The sequence below is a fragment of the Leptonychotes weddellii genome, chromosome 8, assembly GCF_054177405.1.
Source record: "Leptonychotes weddellii isolate Sample4059 chromosome 8, ASM5417740v2, whole genome shotgun sequence".
NCBI classification, from domain to species: domain Eukaryota; kingdom Metazoa; phylum Chordata; class Mammalia; order Carnivora; family Phocidae; genus Leptonychotes; species Leptonychotes weddellii.
In genome coordinates this window covers 58,261,269-58,282,387 of record NC_138376.1, presented here as the reverse complement: position 1 = coordinate 58,282,387, position 21,119 = coordinate 58,261,269, and the positions used below count along the sequence as shown (strand labels likewise).

Sequence of the window (21,119 nt, the reverse complement as noted above, 5' to 3'; positions counted from 1 at the left end):
TGCACGTACCCCTTTGGATCCCTACATATGTATCTTTGGGGTAAATAACCAGTAGTGCAATTGCTGGGTCATAGGGTAGTTCTGTTTTCAACTTTTTGAGGAACCTCTGTTTTCCAGAGTGGCTGCACCAGCTTGCATTCCCACCAACAGTGTAGGAGGGTTCTCTGCATCCTCGCCAACATCTGTTGTTCCCTGACTTGTTAATTTTAGCCATTCTGACTGGTGTGAGGTGGTATCTCACTGAGGTTTTGATTTGGATTTCCCTGATACCGAGCGATGTTGAGCACTTTTTCATGTGTCTGTTGGCCATTTGGATGTCTTCTTCGGAAAAATGTCTGTTCATGCAGCTTTTTAATGAAATGAGTTAGAACTCCATTGCCTTAGAGAAATGTTCATGATATATTTTTAAGTGAAAAAAACAAGTAGAATAGTAATTTTTATGACCTCATTTTTTGTTTTTCAAATTTTATGAAAATAAAGGTTTGAAGACAAACGGGTGTACAAATTATGAGATGGCCATCTTTCATCCCAGAGCTGCAGTGTTTTTTCTTCTAATAATAAAAGATGCTCTGCATGTGGGAATTATAAATTAATACAAAAACTGTTTAGAAAACAGTTATAATGTAGTAATACAATTTTTAGCAGCAGGTTTGGTCCCAAATTTACAGTGGCTTAAATAAATGGATATAATATTTATCTCTGATGTAAAAGCCTCAGTCAGTTGGTCCAGACCCAGTATGATGATGTTGAGACCTGAAGCTCTTTCATTTTTCCAATTCTCTCGGGTGTGAATTTGAATTCCTGCCTCAAGATACCAGCTTTCTCATTCACGGTTGAAGGATGGAGGACCAAGTCAAAAATGTGCAGAGGGCGCATATGCTCTATTGAAGAACGTTCTTTGAAGTTGCTCTGCAACATTGTGCCAAATATCCCATTGACCAGAATTTTAGTCCTATGAAATTCTGACAAAGAAACTTTTTATGTACGGCAAAAAGAGAACAAGTGTTGGTTGAAAGCCAGCTTTCCCTTCCACTGTATTATTTATGAAAGCATTAAAAACATTAATGTTCTTTGACATGGAATTTATCCTCAAGAAATATGAAATTGAGGAGAAAGCTTTACAAAATGGAACAAATAGCAATTTTTAATTAATGCATTTGGATTGTAGGTAAATATATTTATGTTAAATGAAAGAAGCAGGTGTACATTACATTCTTCACATATTACTCAAAATTTATTATAGTTGAACAGTATTTCCTTTTTATACCTTTACGATTTCCCAAAATTTCTACAAAATTAGAAAGTCCTTCAGTGATCCTTTTAGAGAAAATCCAGGTGGAGTGAATCTTTTATCCTTGTATGTGAAAATGTCTTTTATCTTACTTGGCTATTACTAGCAGCTGTTTAGACAAGAGTAGGGCTGAAGTGAGGACAGGGTTCTAGTGATAAGACTGGTTCCACAACCACAGAAGGAAGCGGAGAGTGGAGGTGGATGGATTAACAGGGAATGGTTGAATTCAGATGCAGTATTATATAGGTCTTGAAGTGCACATCCAGAATCTTTTTTAGGAGTACAAAGCAAGACCTAGAGTTTTGCTCTTTTCTCTCTCCTTCTTAGTGCAATATCAGCACCTCAGTGCACTTGTGAAGCCAAACCATGATGGGAGGAACAAAACCACACTGTAGATGGATTTACATGACTTACACAGGGAAACTAATGGGATACACAGTACAGATATTTGAAATAGCATATTCTTAGAGCTAGGAGGGGATATTAGAAATGTAAGGAAAAGCAGTTCTGTAGAGGATCCTATTAGATATATTGGGATGAAACACATCATTATTGAAATAGAGAACTAGAAGAGAATGTAAGACACTGAAAAATGAGTAAGCTGGAAATTCAAGTTGAAGAACTCTCCCAGAATGTACCAACAGGGGATGAAAGAAAGGAAAGAATAAGGAAGTATAAAAAGCAAACATATGTATTTATGTAATATGTATGTGGATATATGTAGAGAGAGCACACAGGATTAGAAGTAGTAGTATAAGCAGTACTTAATGAGTCTTTGAAGAAGAGAAAATACAGAGGAAGGAAAGGGTTGAAAAAATAATGAACCAGAATTTTCCTAAAATTAACCTCTGGCTGGTGTGCCAAAGAGGATGAATAAGAAAAGACATCATGTCTCAAACAGGATAAATAAGGAAAAAATAATATAGAATTTAAAAATTTAAAACTTCAACTAAGCACATTATAATGAGATTTGAAAACAACACAACATGCTAAAAGTTTCTGGAGAGAAAAAGAAAATCGCCTGCAAATGAATGTGAACTTGACTAATGTTACACTTCTTATTTGCTGTTAACAAAATGAATTCCATTGAGCACCCCAGAGCCAGAAGGAGAGAGATGAAGAAATCTTTAAGGAATCAGCACCTATTTTAAGAAAATTGGCTATAATCTCCATATAGTAACATTTGTGCCTATTTCTGGTTGGAATGGTACATGCTAGAAGCAAGTGCTAATGTGCATTGGTCCAAGGGATGGAAAGTCTACCTGTAAAGATGACGGTGCCAGTGGAACCATGCTTCTTGTTCTGGACATCCTGCCACCAACTTATCCAACTGAGAGACACTTGTGCCTGCTCCTATATCATGTCCGCAAAATTGGGTGGTATTGGTGCTGTCCCTGTGGGCCAAGTGGAGATGGGTATTCTCAAACCTGTGATGGTGGTCACCTTAGCTTCAGTCACCATTACAGTTGTAGTAAAGTCTGTTGAAATGTGTGCACCATGAAGCTTTGATTGAAGCTCTTCCTGGGGCTAATGTGGCTTTCATATCAAGAACATGTTTATAAAAGATGCTTGCCATGGCAGTATGACTGCTGACAGCAAAAATAACCCACCAATGGAAGCAGCTGGCTTCGCAGCTCAGGTTATTATCCTGAGTCATCCAAGCCAAATCAGCGCTGGCTATACACCTGTGCTGAATTGTACAGTTTCACATCGCTTGCAGGTTTGCTGAGCCAAAGGAGAAGATTGATTGCTGTTCTGGGAGGAAGGTGAAAGATGGCCCTGAATTCTTGAAATCTGTTGATGCTGCCATAGTTGATATAGTTCCTGGCAGGCCCATGTATGTTGAGAGCTTCTCTGACTATCCTCCTCGGGGTCATTTGGCTCTTTGTGACATAAGACAGACAGTTACTATGGGTGTAAACAAAGCAGTGGACAAGAAGGCTGCTGGAGCTGGCAAGGTCACCAAGTCTGCCCGGAAAGCTAAATAAATATTTTCCATAATACCTGCCACCTTATCTTAATCAGTGATAGAAGAGTGATCTCAGAACTATTTGTCTTAATTCACCATTAAGTTTAATATTAAGAAACTGTTTAGTAATAATGATGCATCATAAAACCTTGAAGAAAAGAACCTTTCGTGGATCATTTGGTTTGTGCGAGTGTGCAGCAATTTTAAGGTAATTAGTTTTTAAATCAGTACTTTTTAGGGGCGCCTGGGTCGCTCAATCGGTTAGACGTCTGACTCTTACTTTTGCCTCAGGTCATGATCTCAGGGTGATGAGATTGAGCCCCAAGTTGGGCTCTTCGCTCAGCGCAGTCTGCTTGAGATCCTCTCTCCCTCTCCCGCTGGTGCTCTCCCTCTAAAATAAATAAATAAATCCTTAAAATAATAAATAAGTAAATCAATCAATCAGTACTTTATAATGGAAACAACTTGGCCAGAAATCTGTCACAGAATTTTGAGACCCATTAAAACAAACTTTAATGAGAAGGGAAAAAAAAAAAGTGAGGATATAGTTATAGATCCAAAGTTATTTTCTGTCATTTTAAAGATTTTCTTATTGTATGATGTGTATTTATGATATATATATAAATCTGATGTCAGTCTTTTTTTGAGAGTAATCTTTATTCTTTTTATATATAGACACAAGTTTCTTTTTCAGGTGTGAATTCTTGTGTTTGTTGAGTTCATGTCTGTCACCACGTTGGACTTTATCAGTTTTTTTGATGATTGTTTGTTAGTTGTGTTCTCATTTGCTATATTCATTCTGTAGCAGAGGAAAGATAGCCAGCCAACTGGTGTCCTAGCCTCATAGTGGCAGGGTAGTTTTGTGACCACCATTTTGGTTTCCGTTTTGCCTCTGCCTATTACATATGCCTCACAGCTCATGGTCCTCTCATATCTGTTCTACAGGTTTAGTGTGGGTATAGGAGAATTTGTTAGTCTGTTATTACGAATCCCTTAGTCTGTATCACTTAATCAGAAAGAAAAATTTTTTTATAGTTTATTAAGCCAGCAAGTGAATTTCAACATACTTACCTGTGATTTAACTTAATGTTAAAATATTTGAATTGGTACCATGGTCCACTTATATGATTATCTTAAATATGAGTGGATTTTTTGTAATTAAAAAATATACAACTTCTAAAGTAAAAGCATGCTCTTTAATGCTACTTTAAATGAATTTAATTTACTTTTTCAGAATCATGCTCATGAGCATTTCCTGGATCTTGGAGAATCCAAACGGCAGCAGGCAAATCAACACAATTACCGTACAAGATCTGCTTTGGAGGAGACTCCTAGACCTTCAGAAGAGATAGAAAATGGCACTAGTTCTTCAGATGTAAGATCTCAGCACATTTATAAATTTGTTTCCAGTTTAACTTTTTTTAAGTATGACTGTTGTTCTTTGTATTCATTGATGTATTTATAGATGAAACTCAAAGGTGGTATTTCTAGGTCTTAAAATAATAGTGATAGCTTCCATTTACTGAAGACCTGTTTTGTATGTTCCAGGCATGGCACACATATTCATTATGTCAAATTCACAAAACAAATGCATATGAATTAATTATTCCAATTTTATTGAATCTGAGGTTCAAAGATGTTTAGATTACCTATGTACCTAACTATTAAATGGTCGTGCAGAAATTAAACCCAGGGTCCTGTTACTCTAAAGCCAAGCTTTTAAAATAGTACCATGAGAGGCGCCTGGGTGGCTCAGTTGTTAAGCGGCTGCCTTCGGCTCGAGTCATGATCCCAGGGTCCTGGGATCGAGCCCCGCATTGGGCTCCCTGCTCCGCGGGAAGCCTGCTTCTCCCTCTCCCACTCCCCCTGCTTGTGTTTCCTCTCTCGCTGTGTCTCTCTCTGTCAAATAAATAAATAAAATCTTAAAAAAATAAAATAAGATAAAATAGTACCATGAAGCTCTAGTCTCTAACTATAATAACTAATTAATAGACATCTGATAATTTCGGTTAGTTTTTGATCTCTGTACCAGTTTATAACCTCTCAATTTATTTTAAATTTTCCTTATATATAATTATTTCCATAAATATCTTGTCTCTAAAATTACATATTCTTTCAACAAGGGAAATCAATTTGCAATCACAAATACTTAACAACATCTCCCTTCCCCTCCTGATCACCCCCTCTCCCAGTTAGGTCAAAGACTATGATCTTATTGACTATTATACATTTATGAACAGTGTTAGACATATATGGAAATTCTCTGAGTATATTTTCTGTAGACATGGCAATAAAACTCAGACTTGAGAGAATGCTAACCGCAACTGAAAAGTTGTTCTCCAGTGGCTTTAGGTCCTAGGATGGACAGGTCAAAATGATATGTCCAATCTGGTAAAAAGGACCAAATATACTAATAACATAAATCTGATACATGACAGTTTAGATATACGCATAAAACATAAAATATATGTGAGCTAGTTATTTGCCTCTATAAAATGTTTCATTTTTGAAAGATTTAGTATGATTCTTTTTTTTTTTTTTTTTAAGATTTTATTTATTTGAGAGAGAATGAGAGACAGAGAGCATGAGAGGGAAGAGGGCAGAGGGAGAAGCAGACCCCCTGCTGAGCAGGGAGCCCGATGCGGGACTCGATCCCGGGACTCCAGGATCATGACCTGAGCCGAAGGCAGTCGCCTAACCAACTGAGCCACCCAGTCGCCCTGATTCTTTTAATAATATGTTCCTGTAACTTTAAATAAGATTCAGCTTATTAGAACCTTATGTATTTCCAGGTACATTTGTTACATAAAAGGTTAACTAAATCCTTCATTTGTCTTCAAAACTAATTTGCTTATATTTTAACATCCTTTTAGAGCAATTAAATTTCTAGAGGAGTACATTGAGAACAGAATATCATCTTGAGCACATTATATTAATTAATGGAAAGAATCCTTTTTTTTTTTATTCAAATAGATTGTACTTCGGTCTAGTACCTTTTAATTTTGTACTAAGAATACAGAAGTACATTTCTTTTCTCTCCATTTAAAGAAGTAATATGTATAGTAAGGATGGGAATAATCAGATCATTTGTTTACATTCTTTTTTTTTAGTTATATTGAGCAGAGATTAAATTTTCTAACTAAAATTTACTGTTGGATTTTGATCTTTTTGTATTTGCTTAGTTTTCAAAACTTTATGGAATAGCTGTGTAATACACATTCTTCATTATTAAAACATCAAAAAGAGAAAACTTTTCTCCCAGGATATGCTATTTTATTTAATTAATAAAGGAATACATCCTATTAATCATTTTGAAAAATTCTTTGAATGTGCCCAGCAAGTAATAACACTGAACCATTCTTGTGGAGAGTAGTCTAAACTTTGGAGTAGCTTAGTTGCTCATTAATTGTGTTGTACAGGGTAAATTTCTTAACCTTTTTAAGCTTTAATTCTTTTGTTTAAATAACTGCTTCCTATCCCAGTAGTGTTTTGTCTAGATCAAATGGGATGATGTATACACATGCTTAGAATAGCTTCTGTAATATAGTAAAAGCTTAATTAATTTGATGTTATTTTTATTGGAGTGTAAAGTTTTATTTGAGCAAGGGAGAAATTGAATAAGGTATTGTGACACCGAAAAACAAATTTTTTTTAAAGATTTTATTTTTTTGACAGACAGCTAGAGAGGGAACACAAGCAGGGGGAGTGGGAGAGGGAGAAGCAGGCTCCCCGCTGAGCAGGGAGCCTGATGTGGGGCTCGATCCCAGGACCCTGGGATCATGACCTGAGCCGAAGGCAGATGCTTAACAACTAAGCCACCCAGGCGCCCAATACGATTTTTATAGAGAAAATGGCTTCACTGGACTATCCTATGTTGAGCAAAGAATATTTACTAAAGAGAAACAGTCTTTGGGTAGTTTTTAATCCTCTACCACTTGTTTAAAATAATATCAAAGTTGGAATACTCTTTTTTGTGTGTGTAATAAAGCTATTTTTAATAATAATGATGACAATAAGTAAAATGTAAACTCCTAATTTAAGCTTCTCAATATGTTAATCATCTGAGAGATTGCTCTGTATCCAATATTAATAGGTATTATTTCATTGGATACATTTTTCATTGGATACATTTAATGATTTGGATACATTTAATAATTTTGTATTAAAATATAAGATCTATGTTTTACAAATAATTAAAATCGGGTTTTAATTGTTGAAAATACCCTAATGTGATTGGTACTATTAGATATCACTGCTATTTTCTAATAATCCTAGAATGTTATTTTGTAAAATTAAAATATGTGTGAAATATTTCTTAGGAAGGTGAAGTTGTTGCTGTCAGTGGTGGGACATCTGAAGAAGAAGAGCGAGCATGGCACAGTGATGGCAGTTCTAGGTAATTCAGTGAATTTCTGTTTCTCCACATGTAATACAAAATCTTTAGAAAGCTTAAAATTCTCAGCAACACATTTCAGAATCTCTTTGGGTTTAAAGTTGGTTCTTCTTCAGAGATCTTTTTGTAGTTGTCCAAATTTTAGGACATTTTCTTTCTGACATGTTTTATCTGGTAAGAAAAAAATGTTGGTTATTGAAACTAGATCTACAAAATGCTTTTAGCCTTCTTAGTTGATATTTTATTGTCTGAATACTATTATTTGTAGTACTGAACCACAAATGTATTACCGGTTTTGAGAAATACATGAGCATTAAATTATGAAAGCAATGAGATAGTGTAATTTGTTGAATGATAAATTATTTCTTTCAGCAATGAGAATAAGCTTTCCTCTTCCTGTTATTCTTACCCCATTTGACCATGGAAGTGAGGATTCCTTTATCTCCTATATATATACTAGCAATCCACATTGTTACAAGGCTGGTGATCTTTGCTGACCTTGGTAGCATTCCCAAGCCTTTGGGAATGGTGATTATATTTAGCCCCTTACACTTACTCCCCACGAGCAGTAGCTCTTAAAATTGCCAAAGAAACCAAGAGGTAGAGGTTGTAATTCCTTATATCACTGTTAGAATCAAGGGCTTTCTTATTCCCACAACAGTGACTCCCAGCAGTGATACGCACATATGCATAGTTGTGTCTGGTAGTTTTTTTATATTTGAAACAGGGCAGTGAAAGAAAAACTCCCTTTTGTCTCAGTAATGGAAGTAGAGTATCTCAAACCATGAGACAACACAGAGGTTCTTGTAGGAAAGAGCATTAGTGGTTTCACCAGATGAGGCGCAATTGTAAAGAAGATGGGTTCTGCAGTTTGAAGTTAGATCTATGCTAGCATCAGAAGATTTTCTGTAAGTGCTGAGTACTCCAGAGAGTAGCAGCTGTGAGTATTTAGCAGGTGCCATTTATCGTGACCATGGCTGGAGTTAGTATAAATAAATGCTCATAAGTTAAGGACAGCTTATTCTTGGATAGCTGTTTGCTCTGTGGATGCATTCCCATGCATCCAGTGTAATGTCTAAAAATATTTCTTAAATTCTTTAAAATCATTTGCAAGTTAAAATGAAGTCATGAAATCATACTGGAAAGCACCTTAATTATTTGATTGTTACCTGTGATGATTATTCTTGGGGAGATATTCGTAGATACCTACTAAGGACATTCAGGACAGGGGTATGAGGTGGTGGTAGTAGAATAAAACTCCAGAAAAATCTGTCCTTTCAGTGTTAATCTTTATAGAGGAGTAAGGTCATACATCACTAATTATTGATTTTAACATAGTATAACTTAGATTTTTTTAAAGCATTTATATTTACATTTTAAAATTGTACAAAATCAAGTAATATTCTCATGTACTAAAATTACAACAGAAGATAACATAACTGGATTATTTTGCAACAACATCAGTTCACTAAAACTAGGTCTTTTGAAAGTAACTGAAAAGAAAAGCAAACATGGTTGGCAGTGATAAATAAAACACAAAGGCCTTTATTTTTCAGAATCGTGTCATTCTTTGAAGCATAAAATGTACCTAACGTATATGTAGATACTGAATAAAGTATTTATTTTGCAAGCAGTCTTCTTCCTACTGGACCAGAATACTTCTGACAGTCCCCACCTCAACCCCATTTAATATCCAGCTATCATGAAGGCAGCAGTGCTCTACCACTGGCGTTCCCCTAGTCAAGAGCTCCCACCTCCTCTCAAAAAAGTAATCCCCATGTCTCTTCCTCAATATTGATATCTCTTGTAGTATTCCAAACTATCTTTGTACTGTTCCTGGAATTGAGGAAAGTGACCCTCTGCTCCTTATTTTTTTATGCCCCATGATATTTTGAACATATGCAGTGCTCAGAAATTAATATTTTTGTTAAAATATTACAAGGCACTTAAATTCATTGTTTCAATTAAAGCTGTATACTTATTTATCTTAGAAAACTTCTTTGAGATATTTAAGTTAAGCCTACAGAATTTAAGAAACCGTTTAGAAGGTGATGAGTTGAAAACAGGGAAATATTTTTAGTTTATTTTGTGCATATTCTTTATTGTGATCCCTCTTTACATTTTTATAAAACAAAGTCTTACAGTATATCTGGTATATATATTTTTTAAATCCCTTTTTGCCTTCTAGTGACTACTCTAGTGACTATTCTGACTGGACAGCAGATGCAGGAATTAATCTGCAACCACCAAAGAAAATTCCTAAGCATAAAACCAAGAAAGCAGAAAGCAGTTCAGATGAAGAAGAAGAATCTGAAAAACAGAAGCAAAAACAGATTAAAAAAGAAAGGAAAAAAGTAAATGAAGAAAAAGATGGACAAATATCACCAAAGAAAAAGAAGCCCAAAGAAAGAAAACAGAAGGTTGATTTTGTTTTAATATAAATTGTTTTCTGTGAAAACAAAAGCACTCCTTTTAAAAGTGCTGTTGATGAACATAAACAATGTTGAGGTGTACTAGCATACCAGTAGTATTTGAAAAAACTCAGAAGTACACAGTAGTAGAATATACTATAACAAAACATTTAATTTACTCAAGTTTTCAATGTTTAGCACGTGAAAGTATTTTACTTACAGAATTATCATATTCTAAATATTGAGCATTTAATCTTATAATTTGAGCAGGTTTTTTTGGTAATCTGGTGGGATTTATTCATTTGTGTATATAAAAAACAACATTACAAAATGTAGTTTTACTCATCTTTTAATTGCTTTTACTTTTTAACCATCCTTATTAATTGTTATTGCTGAAAATAACCAGAAAGCAAAGAGTACATCACCTGGAATAATAATGGCAGAACTTGTCATAGTTGACACTAGACAATTACGAATCTAAAGTAGGACACTACTGTTAACAAGCTTTCATTAATTTACAGAGCATGTGAGCCATAATTAGATGGTCCTTAGGTCAGAAGTAGTATTGGTTTGATTACTTCATCTTTAGTCTGTGGATAATTTGAGACAGATCAGAGAATGTAAGAAATAAATGTTACGGAAATAAGATTTGTCACCTCTAATGGAAATGGGATTCTTTTAAAAAATGAGTTATTTCACTTTTATTCTAAAGTAAATGAAATACAAGGGACATGTTTTCTATTTCCTAAAAGACTATAAATGGAAAGAATATTTGGTTAAATAAACACAAGGAAGATTTTTTTTTAACCTCTTTCATTTTTAGAATTAAATATAAGTTGTCAAATGTAGAATTAAATGCTAGGGAGACTAAGAAGGTCAAGAAGGTCTTATTTCCAGAGAGCCTTGAAAAATTTAAGAATACATCTGTTTTAAGTGTTTATTTAATCTGCTTCCGTTGAGCTCTTATTTGTTTCAGCTTTATAATTAGGAATTACTTTAATTTGGATTCCACAGCCTACTATTCTTGTTACCTCTTTTGCTTTTGTCTGGGAAAGATTTACCAAAGAGAGTATCACACATATGCTCACATTTTTCTCTCCTGTGTTGTCAGTGATGATAAAAGGAGGTTAACCCATTATTTATGTGGTACGCAGATTGGTTAAAGAAAAAGGATTTAGCCCTGTATCTGGCTAATTTTTTTTTTCTTATCTCAAGACAGTTTTGATGAACTTTTGAGGTTTACAGTGTTTTAAGTCCCTGTGAGAACATAATTTTTTGGTCCCAAGAGTGCAGTTTACTTCACCTAATTTCTCTTGATTTGATACTTGTGCACAAACTAACACCTTGGGCTTCTTCATGCAGTGCCACATTTGGATCCACTGTTACTGTTTGGCATATTTTAATTTCACTATTTTGCTTGAAGTATTACAATAGGATTTGTGTGCCACTAAATTTATGTGGGACAAACTTTAAATATCATGAAGTGTAAGAATATTACAGACTATTCCCTTTAATTTGGTTTTCGTACACATGGTTTGGTGTTAGTCTACCGGTGGATTTAACAGTAGATAGAATTGTTCTCATTCCTTAGTTCCCTTGTCCCAAATAAACACAATATTTCCCTTATGCATAGAGTTGTACAGCTGGAAAGTAACTGAGAGATCATTAAATAATTAATATTTACTGCATGTATGAAAAGATGAAGATATTTTCCATCTGACTAATTGTATTCAAATTAAGCAAAAAATAGTAATAAGGCAGATAACAGAAAAATGCTTATTTAAAAGTAGAATTCTCCTGGGGCACGTAGGTGGTTCAGTCTGGTTAAGTATCCAACTCTTGATTTCAGCTCAGGTCATGATCTCAGGGTCATGAGATTGAGTCCCGAGTCAGTCTCTGGGCAGGTGTGGAGCCTGCTTAAGATCCACTCCCACCTCCACTCTCTCTCTCAAAAAAAAAAAAATTCTCCAGAGATGCAGTAAAGTTATCTCAGATCTGTCTGATATATGTCCATTATGCTGTTAGGAACTCTGGAAACCAGATCAGTAAATTTATTATTGAGTGCTTACAGTTTATAAAGCAGTACAATGGATAAAAAGAACTGTAAGACATAGTGCTTACTCTCAAAACAATGTGTGACTAACAAGTTGCTTAAATCCCCCAAGATAAAAATAGAGTATCACATTATCTAATATGTTTAATTGCCAGATTAATTTTAAAGATGGTTGGTTATTCAGAAATCAAATAAGGACATCTTAGAGTTTCAGTTAAGGCTTCCAGAATAAGTAAAAAGGAGGTGGACCTAGAAGAATTTCCATGGATAGAAAGGAATCAATTATCTATATCTCCAAAATTAAAAAAAAATTCAAATTATGAGGCTGAAATTTTGAGGAATCTTCAATGCATTTTATCCTAAGTGGTTTTAAGTACTGTGTGATAGAACTCTACTTAAACCAGAAATTCTAGGTTTCCCAAGAATTATTGGGGAATAAGATATATCATCATACTGATTCTTGTTTGTGCCATACCATAGTCTTACAGTTATAAATATGATCATTCCTATTTAATACCTAATTTACCTGGTTTCATTTAAGAATTGTTAGCTATTTCGGTTGATAATAGATATTTTCCTTACAGGAAGAAATATTTGGTGCAATTAATAGCCCATATTGAGGCTGGAATTAACAATTTTCAGACTTTTCCTACCTTTTTTTATTAAGTCAGAGGAAACCTTTTTCAAACACACTTTAACTCAAAACCTCAATTATGAAACTGAAAATCTGTGGCTCTAACTCTGTCATGTAACAGTGGTGCTCAGTAACTGGATAAATTAACTTTTCAAATATCCCCTGACTTAATCTCTCAAAATAATACATACAAAATTTATTTTCTAAGTTTTCCCCTCTGCCCTTCTCCAGCCCTCCTCTTCTTACACTGACAATTCTTTTAGTTGTTTACACCAAAACTGTGGTGTTATCCTTGTTTTTCTCTCATATTCTGCATCCAGTCCATTGGGATTTCTGTGGCTCTGTCTTCTAAATATATTCAGCACTTGAGTGTTTTTTTGCCACTTCTGCTGTTGCACTCCTGTGAGCCACCATAAGCTCTTGGTTGTATTACTGCAGTAGTCTTCCATCTGTCTTCCTGCTTCCATTCTTTTCACCCTAGGTTCTGTTCACTAAAGTAGGAATCAGCAAACTTTGGCTGGGGCCCACTACCCTGCTGTTGTAGCCTAAGAGCAGCCATAGACAATACATAAATGAATGGATATGGATGTGTTCCAAAAAATTTGATTTATAAAAGTAGAAGCAGCTGGACTTGAACCATGGGCCATAATTTGCTCTGATGCATCCAGAGTGATCCTTTTAAAAGTCAGATTCTATCACTCTTTTGACTAAAATTCTCCAGTAGACCTATCTCACATATAGTAAATGTCAAACTCCTTTATCCCTCCCTTACTCTTCAAAGAGAGAGTGCTCCTGATATGTGTGAATGAGAAACAAGTTGTGTTTAGTAGGAAGAAGAGGAAAATGAATATTGAGTAACAGCTGTTAGCAGTACCTTCTGTAGTGTTCTCCGATATCCCATTATGACTTTATTTCCTTTAGTGAACTTGTGTTAAGTCACAATAACTACCTTCTTTTTAAAAAAAAAATACAAGAGAATAAAATTTAGAAGTCTTAATGTACAAACACTGAACTAAAACATTTTTAGTCAATTGCATGAAGTTTCTCTACTTACGAATAATATTAGGTTTCAAGGGCTCTTAGAAAGTCCATTTTTCCTAAATCTAAGGTAATATCCAGACAATAATGGCCACTTGCGGGCAAAGTTAAAAAAGCTTCTTCTCAGAGATCTATTTTTATATTTAGCCACAGAAGTTAAAATAAGGGACCTGGGGGCACCTGGCTGGCTCAGTCAGTAGAGCATGTGACTCTTGATCTCAGGGTTATGAGTTCAAGCCCCACATCAGGTTAGCGCTCACTTAAAAAAAAAAAGGTAAGGGACCTGGCTTGATGACATTTTGTTTGAAAAAAAAAAATCTGATAGAAATATTTTTTCTAGAAACTAATGAGCCAAGTGTGAAATGGCTACTTCAAAAAGGGAAGAAAATACTCCTGGGCTTTGTATAAGTATAATGCCCAGCCCACTGAAACAATTAGCCTTCTGCATTTTCCACTACTCAGCCCATATGAAAATATCTTATTTATATCTTACTAACACACCATGACCATGATTTAAAAAAAGGAAAAAGGAAAAACTTGAATATGTCTTGGTTTGTTACAAATATTGATAAAACTGATAGGATTTTGAGAGGGAGATTACACAGAGCTTATACTTTGGGGTTTATGGGAATATCTTGTTTACATAGTCTTGTTCTGAATGTTGTCTTTAAGGTTTTGGTTTATCTAGTTCTTTTTTTATGCAGTGATTTGGAGAGATTGAATAACTATACTGCCACTGCTGCCATAAAAAAATAAGTTTTTTTAAATTTAAAAAAATTTTTAAAGATTTTATTTATTTATTTATTTATTTATTTGAGAGGGAGGGAAAGGGAGATACAGACTCCCCGCTGAGCAGGGAGCCTGATGCAGGGCTCAATCCCAGGACCCTGAGATCATGACCTGAGCTGAAGGCAGACACTTAACTGACTTGAGCCACCCAGGTGCCCCAAAATAAGGGTTTTTGATACTCCGTATATATTTTTGTTCAAAGATCTCCTTCCCCTTTTATTTAATTACCTTTATAGTTATTTTTTTAAAGGTTTACTTATTTATTTGTTGAGAGAGCAAGAAAGCACAGCGGGGAGGGGCACAGGGAGAGAGGGTCTTAAGCAGACTCCACACTGAGCATGAAGCCTGACATTGGGCCTCGATCTCAGGACCCTGAGATCATGTCCTGAGCCAAAACCAAGAGTCAGATGCTTAACCAACTCCACCACCCAGGCACCCCTATCGGTATTTAAAGGACATATTAAGAGATGATTGCTTTTGTGATAATATTACTTTATAATGTTCTAAATTCTTAGAGATTGGCTGTGGGAGAACTAACAGAGAATGGTTTGACATTAGAAGAATGGTTACCTTCAACATGGATTACAGATACTATTCCCCGAAGATGTCCATTTGTGCCACAGATGGGTGATGAGGTATTTTTAAACTTTTAAGAACAGTCTTTGTTTCTTTGAAGTATCTTTAAGCTTTTTAAAATAGCTCTTGAAACTGTAGAAAATAGCAGTTGCATAAAGTATCTCATTTTAGATGTTTGTAGCTGTGTATGGAAAAGGTATAAGTAGGAGGAAAGCTCTGATCTTTTTTGAGGCCACTTGCCACTTTAAATATTGCAACAGCAAAACTAAATATTGTAAGAGAATGGAAATTTTATTGGCATTTTAAAAACTAGTATTTTTTTTAATAAGAGGATTCTATTGCCAATTTTCTTTTTCTTTCTAAAAGTATATTTTTCTTAGCTTAAGGCTTAAATACATAACATGTTAAAGGAAATATGTAATTCAGCATTTTATTTTATATAAAATATAAAATATTTTTATATAAAACTAATTTTATTTCATGTTTTCATTTAAATACAATGCTTATAATTTAGATCTTTTTAAAAATTCATTAGAATCAAAAATATTTCATTTTTAAGAAAATGTGATTGGTCATCATTTTGGACTATGTACTTATGAATTTGAAATGAAAATATAAGATCTTAGATCAAAATTTCCTGGTCCAGTGTTCATGTCTTCTATTTATGCGTAAGTGTTAAGAAGCAGAGTCATCTGGTATCTAGTATTGGCAGTAATAAATTAGGAAGTACAATATGAGCTTCTTTAGCAAACCACACTAATTAGCAATAGAAAGTGGCAAGTGACAGTTAACAGTAAAAAAAGGAAACAAAAACATTTTAATGCAGGGGTAACTCTAAAGAGCAGTCTGAGAAAAAATTTATTTAGGCACCCTACTTAAGACTTGAAGAGCGCAGGACATTTCTACATTGTCATAATTTAGTACAATGATAGAGCCTAACAGGTCTTTGAGCATCAAGAAGGTGCTTGATTAAATTTAATATATTTCAAGATAACTAGAAAGTGTCTAACTTCTTATTGAATAATTTTCTTTCAAAATGTTTAAGTTGTCTTTTCAATTGTTGGTGCTTAAACAGGTAAGTTCTCATTATTCAGCATTATTCCTTTGTATGAAATTTCAAACTGGAGCAATAGTGATATTAATGAATAGAATAAAAGTATGTAGAATAATGGATATCCCAGAGTGTTACTAAGAACTGAATCACATTTTAAAAAATTTTAATAACATTTTTTAACAAGCTCCACTATTTTTTTTGTAGTGAGAAGAATACTTGGTATCAGACTACTATGTCAAGTGCCAGTAGATACCAGGATGGTAGTTGGGTGTCATTTAAATCTGAACTTTATAAAATGAAGGCATAAATATATACCTTGCTCTCTTTATAAGGATAAAATATATATAAAAATACATTTTTCATTTCAGAGTTTACTGCATATGTACGAACCACTTGCTACCAAAATACGTGAATAATAAACTGATCATGACTCCTAGTTACAACTTACTTTGTTTTACAGCATAGGTCAGCTTGTTTTGAATCCAAAAATAAAACCGTGAAACAAACAAAAAAACTGCTCATTTTATCTTCTTAGTGTATAACCAAAGTAATGTTATTTGGAACACTTTATGATTAAGTGGCAATTAGGACGACCTGAGGCAAAGAAGGAAAAACTATCAAAATATTAGAATTTCTTTTGAAAGGATATTAAATTCTGTCTTTGCAGTTTTAGCTGATACCTTACATCTTGGGTTAAAGGAAACATTCAAGGCTTAAAATTGTGACTTTATTTACTTTTTAGGTTTATTACTTCCGGCAGGGACATGAAGCTTATGTTGAAATGGCCAGGAAAAATAAGATTTACAGTATCAATCCCAAAAAACAGCCGTGGCATAAAATGGAACTACGGGTATGATGTTTATTACTTAAAAGGTGCAGTTTTAGATGAGGTAGAAAGCTGTATTGAATGTTACTCTTTTCACTGTAAGAAACTATTTCATGAAGATACGTTTTTTTAATTGAAGCAATCCTGGAGAGTAAGAGTTATTTAATTTTCAAAGAAACACAAGATTGAATTTATGTACTCCCAATAGTTTATAAGTTGGGTACGAAGTGTAATTATAGTGAAAATTAACACTGACGTCTAAGGTAAACTTCATATTTGTAAATCAGTATTTTTAGATTTATCAGCCAGAGTTCAAAATTATGTAGAGGTCTTTGGAACTATATTGGAAAACTTCTGTTTCAGTAATTTTCTCCCCTTTTTAAAAAGTTTTTATTGAGATATAATTTGTTAACTATAAAGTGCACAAATTCTTCTTCAGTACACAGGTCAACAAATTTTTGCATGCACAGAATAATCACCACCTAGGTCAAGATTGAAATGGAGAAATGTTTTGATTATGTTTATCAGTTTATTTTGTGATTTATTTTGTGAAGACAGTTTATTTTCTGTTTCTTTCTCAGGAACAAGAACTGATGAAAATAGTTGGCATAAAGTATGAAGTGGGATTGCCCACCCTTTGCTGCCTTAAACTTGCTTTTCTAGATCCTGATACTGGGAAACTGACAGGCGGATCATTTACCATGAAGTAAGGACTATTGAAAGAGGCAGTGGTTTCTTAGTATTGTACACTGTTTTTCAAGATTCAGATAAATTTTAACCTCTTTTAGATATTTTTAGGTATGTGACCTAATCAGTTTGTTTCTCTTTGTAATTAGATACCACGATATGCCTGATGTTATAGATTTTCTCGTCTTGAGACAACAATTTGATGATGCAAAATATAGGCGGTGGAACATAGGTGGGTAATTTATTTAGAAGACTTTTTTTTAATCTAATGAGTGATTTACTATTTTTAATGATTCAGAAAAAAGATAGAGAAATCTTGCCATTTGTGGGAATGTTAATAGCAAAGTAAGAAGATACAGTGTCAGGTGTTTAAAATACAGTTGACCCTTGAACAATGCAAGGATTAGGAGTGCTGAGCCCCCTGCATTGTCGAAAATCTGTGTAACTTTCAGTTCCTCAAAGAGTTAACTACTAATAGCCTGCTCTTGACCAGAAGCCTTACTGATGACCTACACAGTCAATTAACATGTGTTTTGTGTAAGTATTCTTACAATAAAGTAAGCTAGAGAAAAGAAAATGTTAAGAAATCATAAGAAAAAATGCTTTTATAATATTGTACTGTATCAAAAAAAAAAAATCCATGTATAAGTGGACCTACACAGTTCAAACCTGTATTGTTCAAGGGTCAATTGTCCTTTTAATCTCGTTGATGCTGAATTCTAAACATTTTCTCTTTTAGATTTGGTAACTGTTACAAGATTGTTTACAGCTAATCCTTTAGCTGTTTTATGTGTTGAATTAAATTTTCATTTAAAAATATAACAATTCACACTTGAAGCAAAAGACCTCTTCCAATTCAAAATGTTTAATAATTTGGACTGGGACCAGAGCTGAACTGGCATCTTTCTTTAATTGGTTTAATCTGTTATAATCTTTAAACTTAATATTGTAATCAGTACTCAAACTTTAAAATAATTAAAAGTTTCCAGGCATTTAAGATGCAATAATTTATGTTCATATGGATGTGCAATTCATTAGAGTTTTTTGTTTGTTTTTTTTTTTTTAATTTTCAAGCACGGCCACTCTTTGTCAATTTGGAGTGGACTGTGGTACATATATGGCATATTTGGTTTGAAAAAGCACATCAGTTGATATGCCAGTCCATCTCTCCTCCAATGCCATTGGAAGGCATTGGCATGGTGATATATCTTGTTTGGTCTTGGTAAACTTAGAAATTTAAATGTGTGCTCTAAAAAGAAGATTTAGAGAAATGCAAGTTAACAAAATTAGAGACATGGAAGTTATCTAAAAGAATTTACATTCCATATAAATTCCATTACACCATTTTTCTGGAAGCTTTGAAAGATGTGTTCTGTCAAATAAGGGAATGAAGCAAGGAAAGGAAAGACATGGAATCCCTCCAGGAGACAGGAAATCCAGAATAGGGAAGAGCCAAAATGAATTCCCAGTAATAGTCAATAGAAGTCTCAGGGATAGCATCTGTCTAGCAAGTCTGTAAAATGACCAGTTCAAAAGATGTTGTCCGCCAAGAGCAAAGTCTTCAGGAAAGAAAGAAAATGGAACTGATGAATTACCTAATGTGTCTGACTTTGTTGGAAATTATGTTGAAGAATGTTTTATAGTTTAAGCTGTTAGAGCATGTGGGAAGACTTAATAGTAAATCCAGAGGAAAACCAATCACAAAAAAAAAGTGAAGCAGTTACACAAAATTATAGAAGGGAAATGTGTACTATTTGGCTCTGTAGCAACAATATTTACATAGTTACAATAAAAATGATATAGATTAAATAAAAAATGATATAGATTAAATAAAACATGATTACATACAATTATATAGAGAGGTCAATACTTAATGTCTAAAATTGATGAGTGAAGAAATAGCTTTGTACCCATCATTTAGAAATCTAAATTCAAGAAGAAATAGTTACAAGAGTTAAAGATGTTTTTCTTGGTTTTGATTATAAGCCTTTGGTACACTTGGTTTTTAAAGTACTTGCATGTGTTACTGAAAAATTTTATTTTTTTAAAGACATGCATCTGCCAATAAATTGCAGAACAATTATTAGCAATCAGAATCCACGAATATTCCAAAAAGGAGTTGGTAACAACTAAGTAAAGAAATATGGCAAACATTAGACATATCAGAGAGATATTTCAAATGGTGGATGTACATTGGAATTCTCTCATCTGAATCATAACTTTTTTTTTCCTCCCTAAATTTATAGATTAATAATTTCTTCTAAAGTTAGTACTACTTGGTCTTTTATTTCTGAGGAAATAGACATCTACCTACTGATAGCCATTTAAAATGTTTAGAAATGTTTAAAGCTTACTCTGAATGGTGTACTTATTCCCTGCTTATTTTCATTGTTATCTTTCTATAGTATTGTTCATTGTGGTTACGCATACATTATCCAGTTCTTCCTCTTTAGCATAATGTCATTAGTGTATGTAGGATCATAAAAAATAGCTCTTTGAAACTCATCCTTATGTTTAAGGTTGTGGTGGTGTCAAGAATGCTGTTGTTTAATTATATGGTAGCTTCTCACTAAGTTCAGTGTCACTAATATGCATCTGAAGAGCAATTAGAGACTCTGTCTGGTAATAGATCATGTTTCCCTCTTAACGTTGGCTGTTAGAATGCTTGAGTCTAAATTTGGGCCCCAATGCATACACATTCAAAGTTAAATATAACTCGACAACATGTAGTTGTGTTCTTTAATTAACTTACTCCTGGCTCCTAGCTTCCCATTTTGTCATTAAATTTTTTTATCTGGTTTTTTAAATTTTTAATTCATTTTATGCTATATGTCTCTATAAACTTTTAAATCTTTTTGGTAAAAAATGAGAATATAAACAAATACTTTTCTCTTTATGGGTTTGAAAATGAAACTTATTCAGATGAGTTCTAAAATAATTAATTGGTTCAAAATCACACAGATAAGTTATTTGAACGCAAGTCTTTCAGACCCTAACCTATGCTTGCCAGGAGAAAAACCACTCCATATTGTGAAAGCCAAGGAAGAGGAAAGAGTGGCAGAAGGAAGAGAGTGATTTACAGTTTTCATATGACAAGGAGGGAAGCTGAGAAGATAGTTTATTAGGGTCTTTGGGGAAAATAGTTTTAGTGGGAGGATAGTAGCTGAATGCAATCGGGTAAGGAAAGGAACACAGGGAGTGCTATTTTACAAAGATTAGTTGTTTTTCTTTTGTTACTTTCTTATTTTTATAGAAAAGAAAGTGAGTTTATAAATGAGTGTTATAACTTCAGGGTGATTGACATGAAGGAAGGCAGGTTGGATGTTTTCTTTTTATTGTTTCTAGGCTAGAGTCCTGATTGTTGGAGGAACTTGCCTATAGAAAGCAAGAAATTAAAT

The 21,119-nt window shown here is 33.9% G+C and overlaps 1 protein-coding gene across 3 annotated transcripts in view; it reads left to right on the top strand.

Annotated features, from left to right (window-relative positions):
• The window catches only part of PHIP (PHIP subunit of CUL4-Ring ligase complex), a 135,077-nt gene that overhangs the window by 83,388 nt on the left and 30,570 nt on the right, over window positions 1-21,119 (top strand). For all 3 annotated transcript variants that reach the window (XM_081828573.1, XM_081828571.1, XM_081828572.1), the window contains exons 21-27: window positions 4,495-4,635; window positions 7,580-7,656; window positions 9,842-10,073; window positions 15,094-15,213; window positions 16,951-17,058; window positions 17,616-17,740; window positions 17,871-17,953. In XM_081828573.1, coding sequence (XP_081684699.1) covers window positions 4,495-4,635; window positions 7,580-7,656; window positions 9,842-10,073; window positions 15,094-15,213; window positions 16,951-17,058; window positions 17,616-17,740; window positions 17,871-17,953 — 886 coding nt within the window. The remainder of the gene's footprint in view (window positions 1-4,494; window positions 4,636-7,579; window positions 7,657-9,841; window positions 10,074-15,093; window positions 15,214-16,950; window positions 17,059-17,615; window positions 17,741-17,870; window positions 17,954-21,119) is intronic.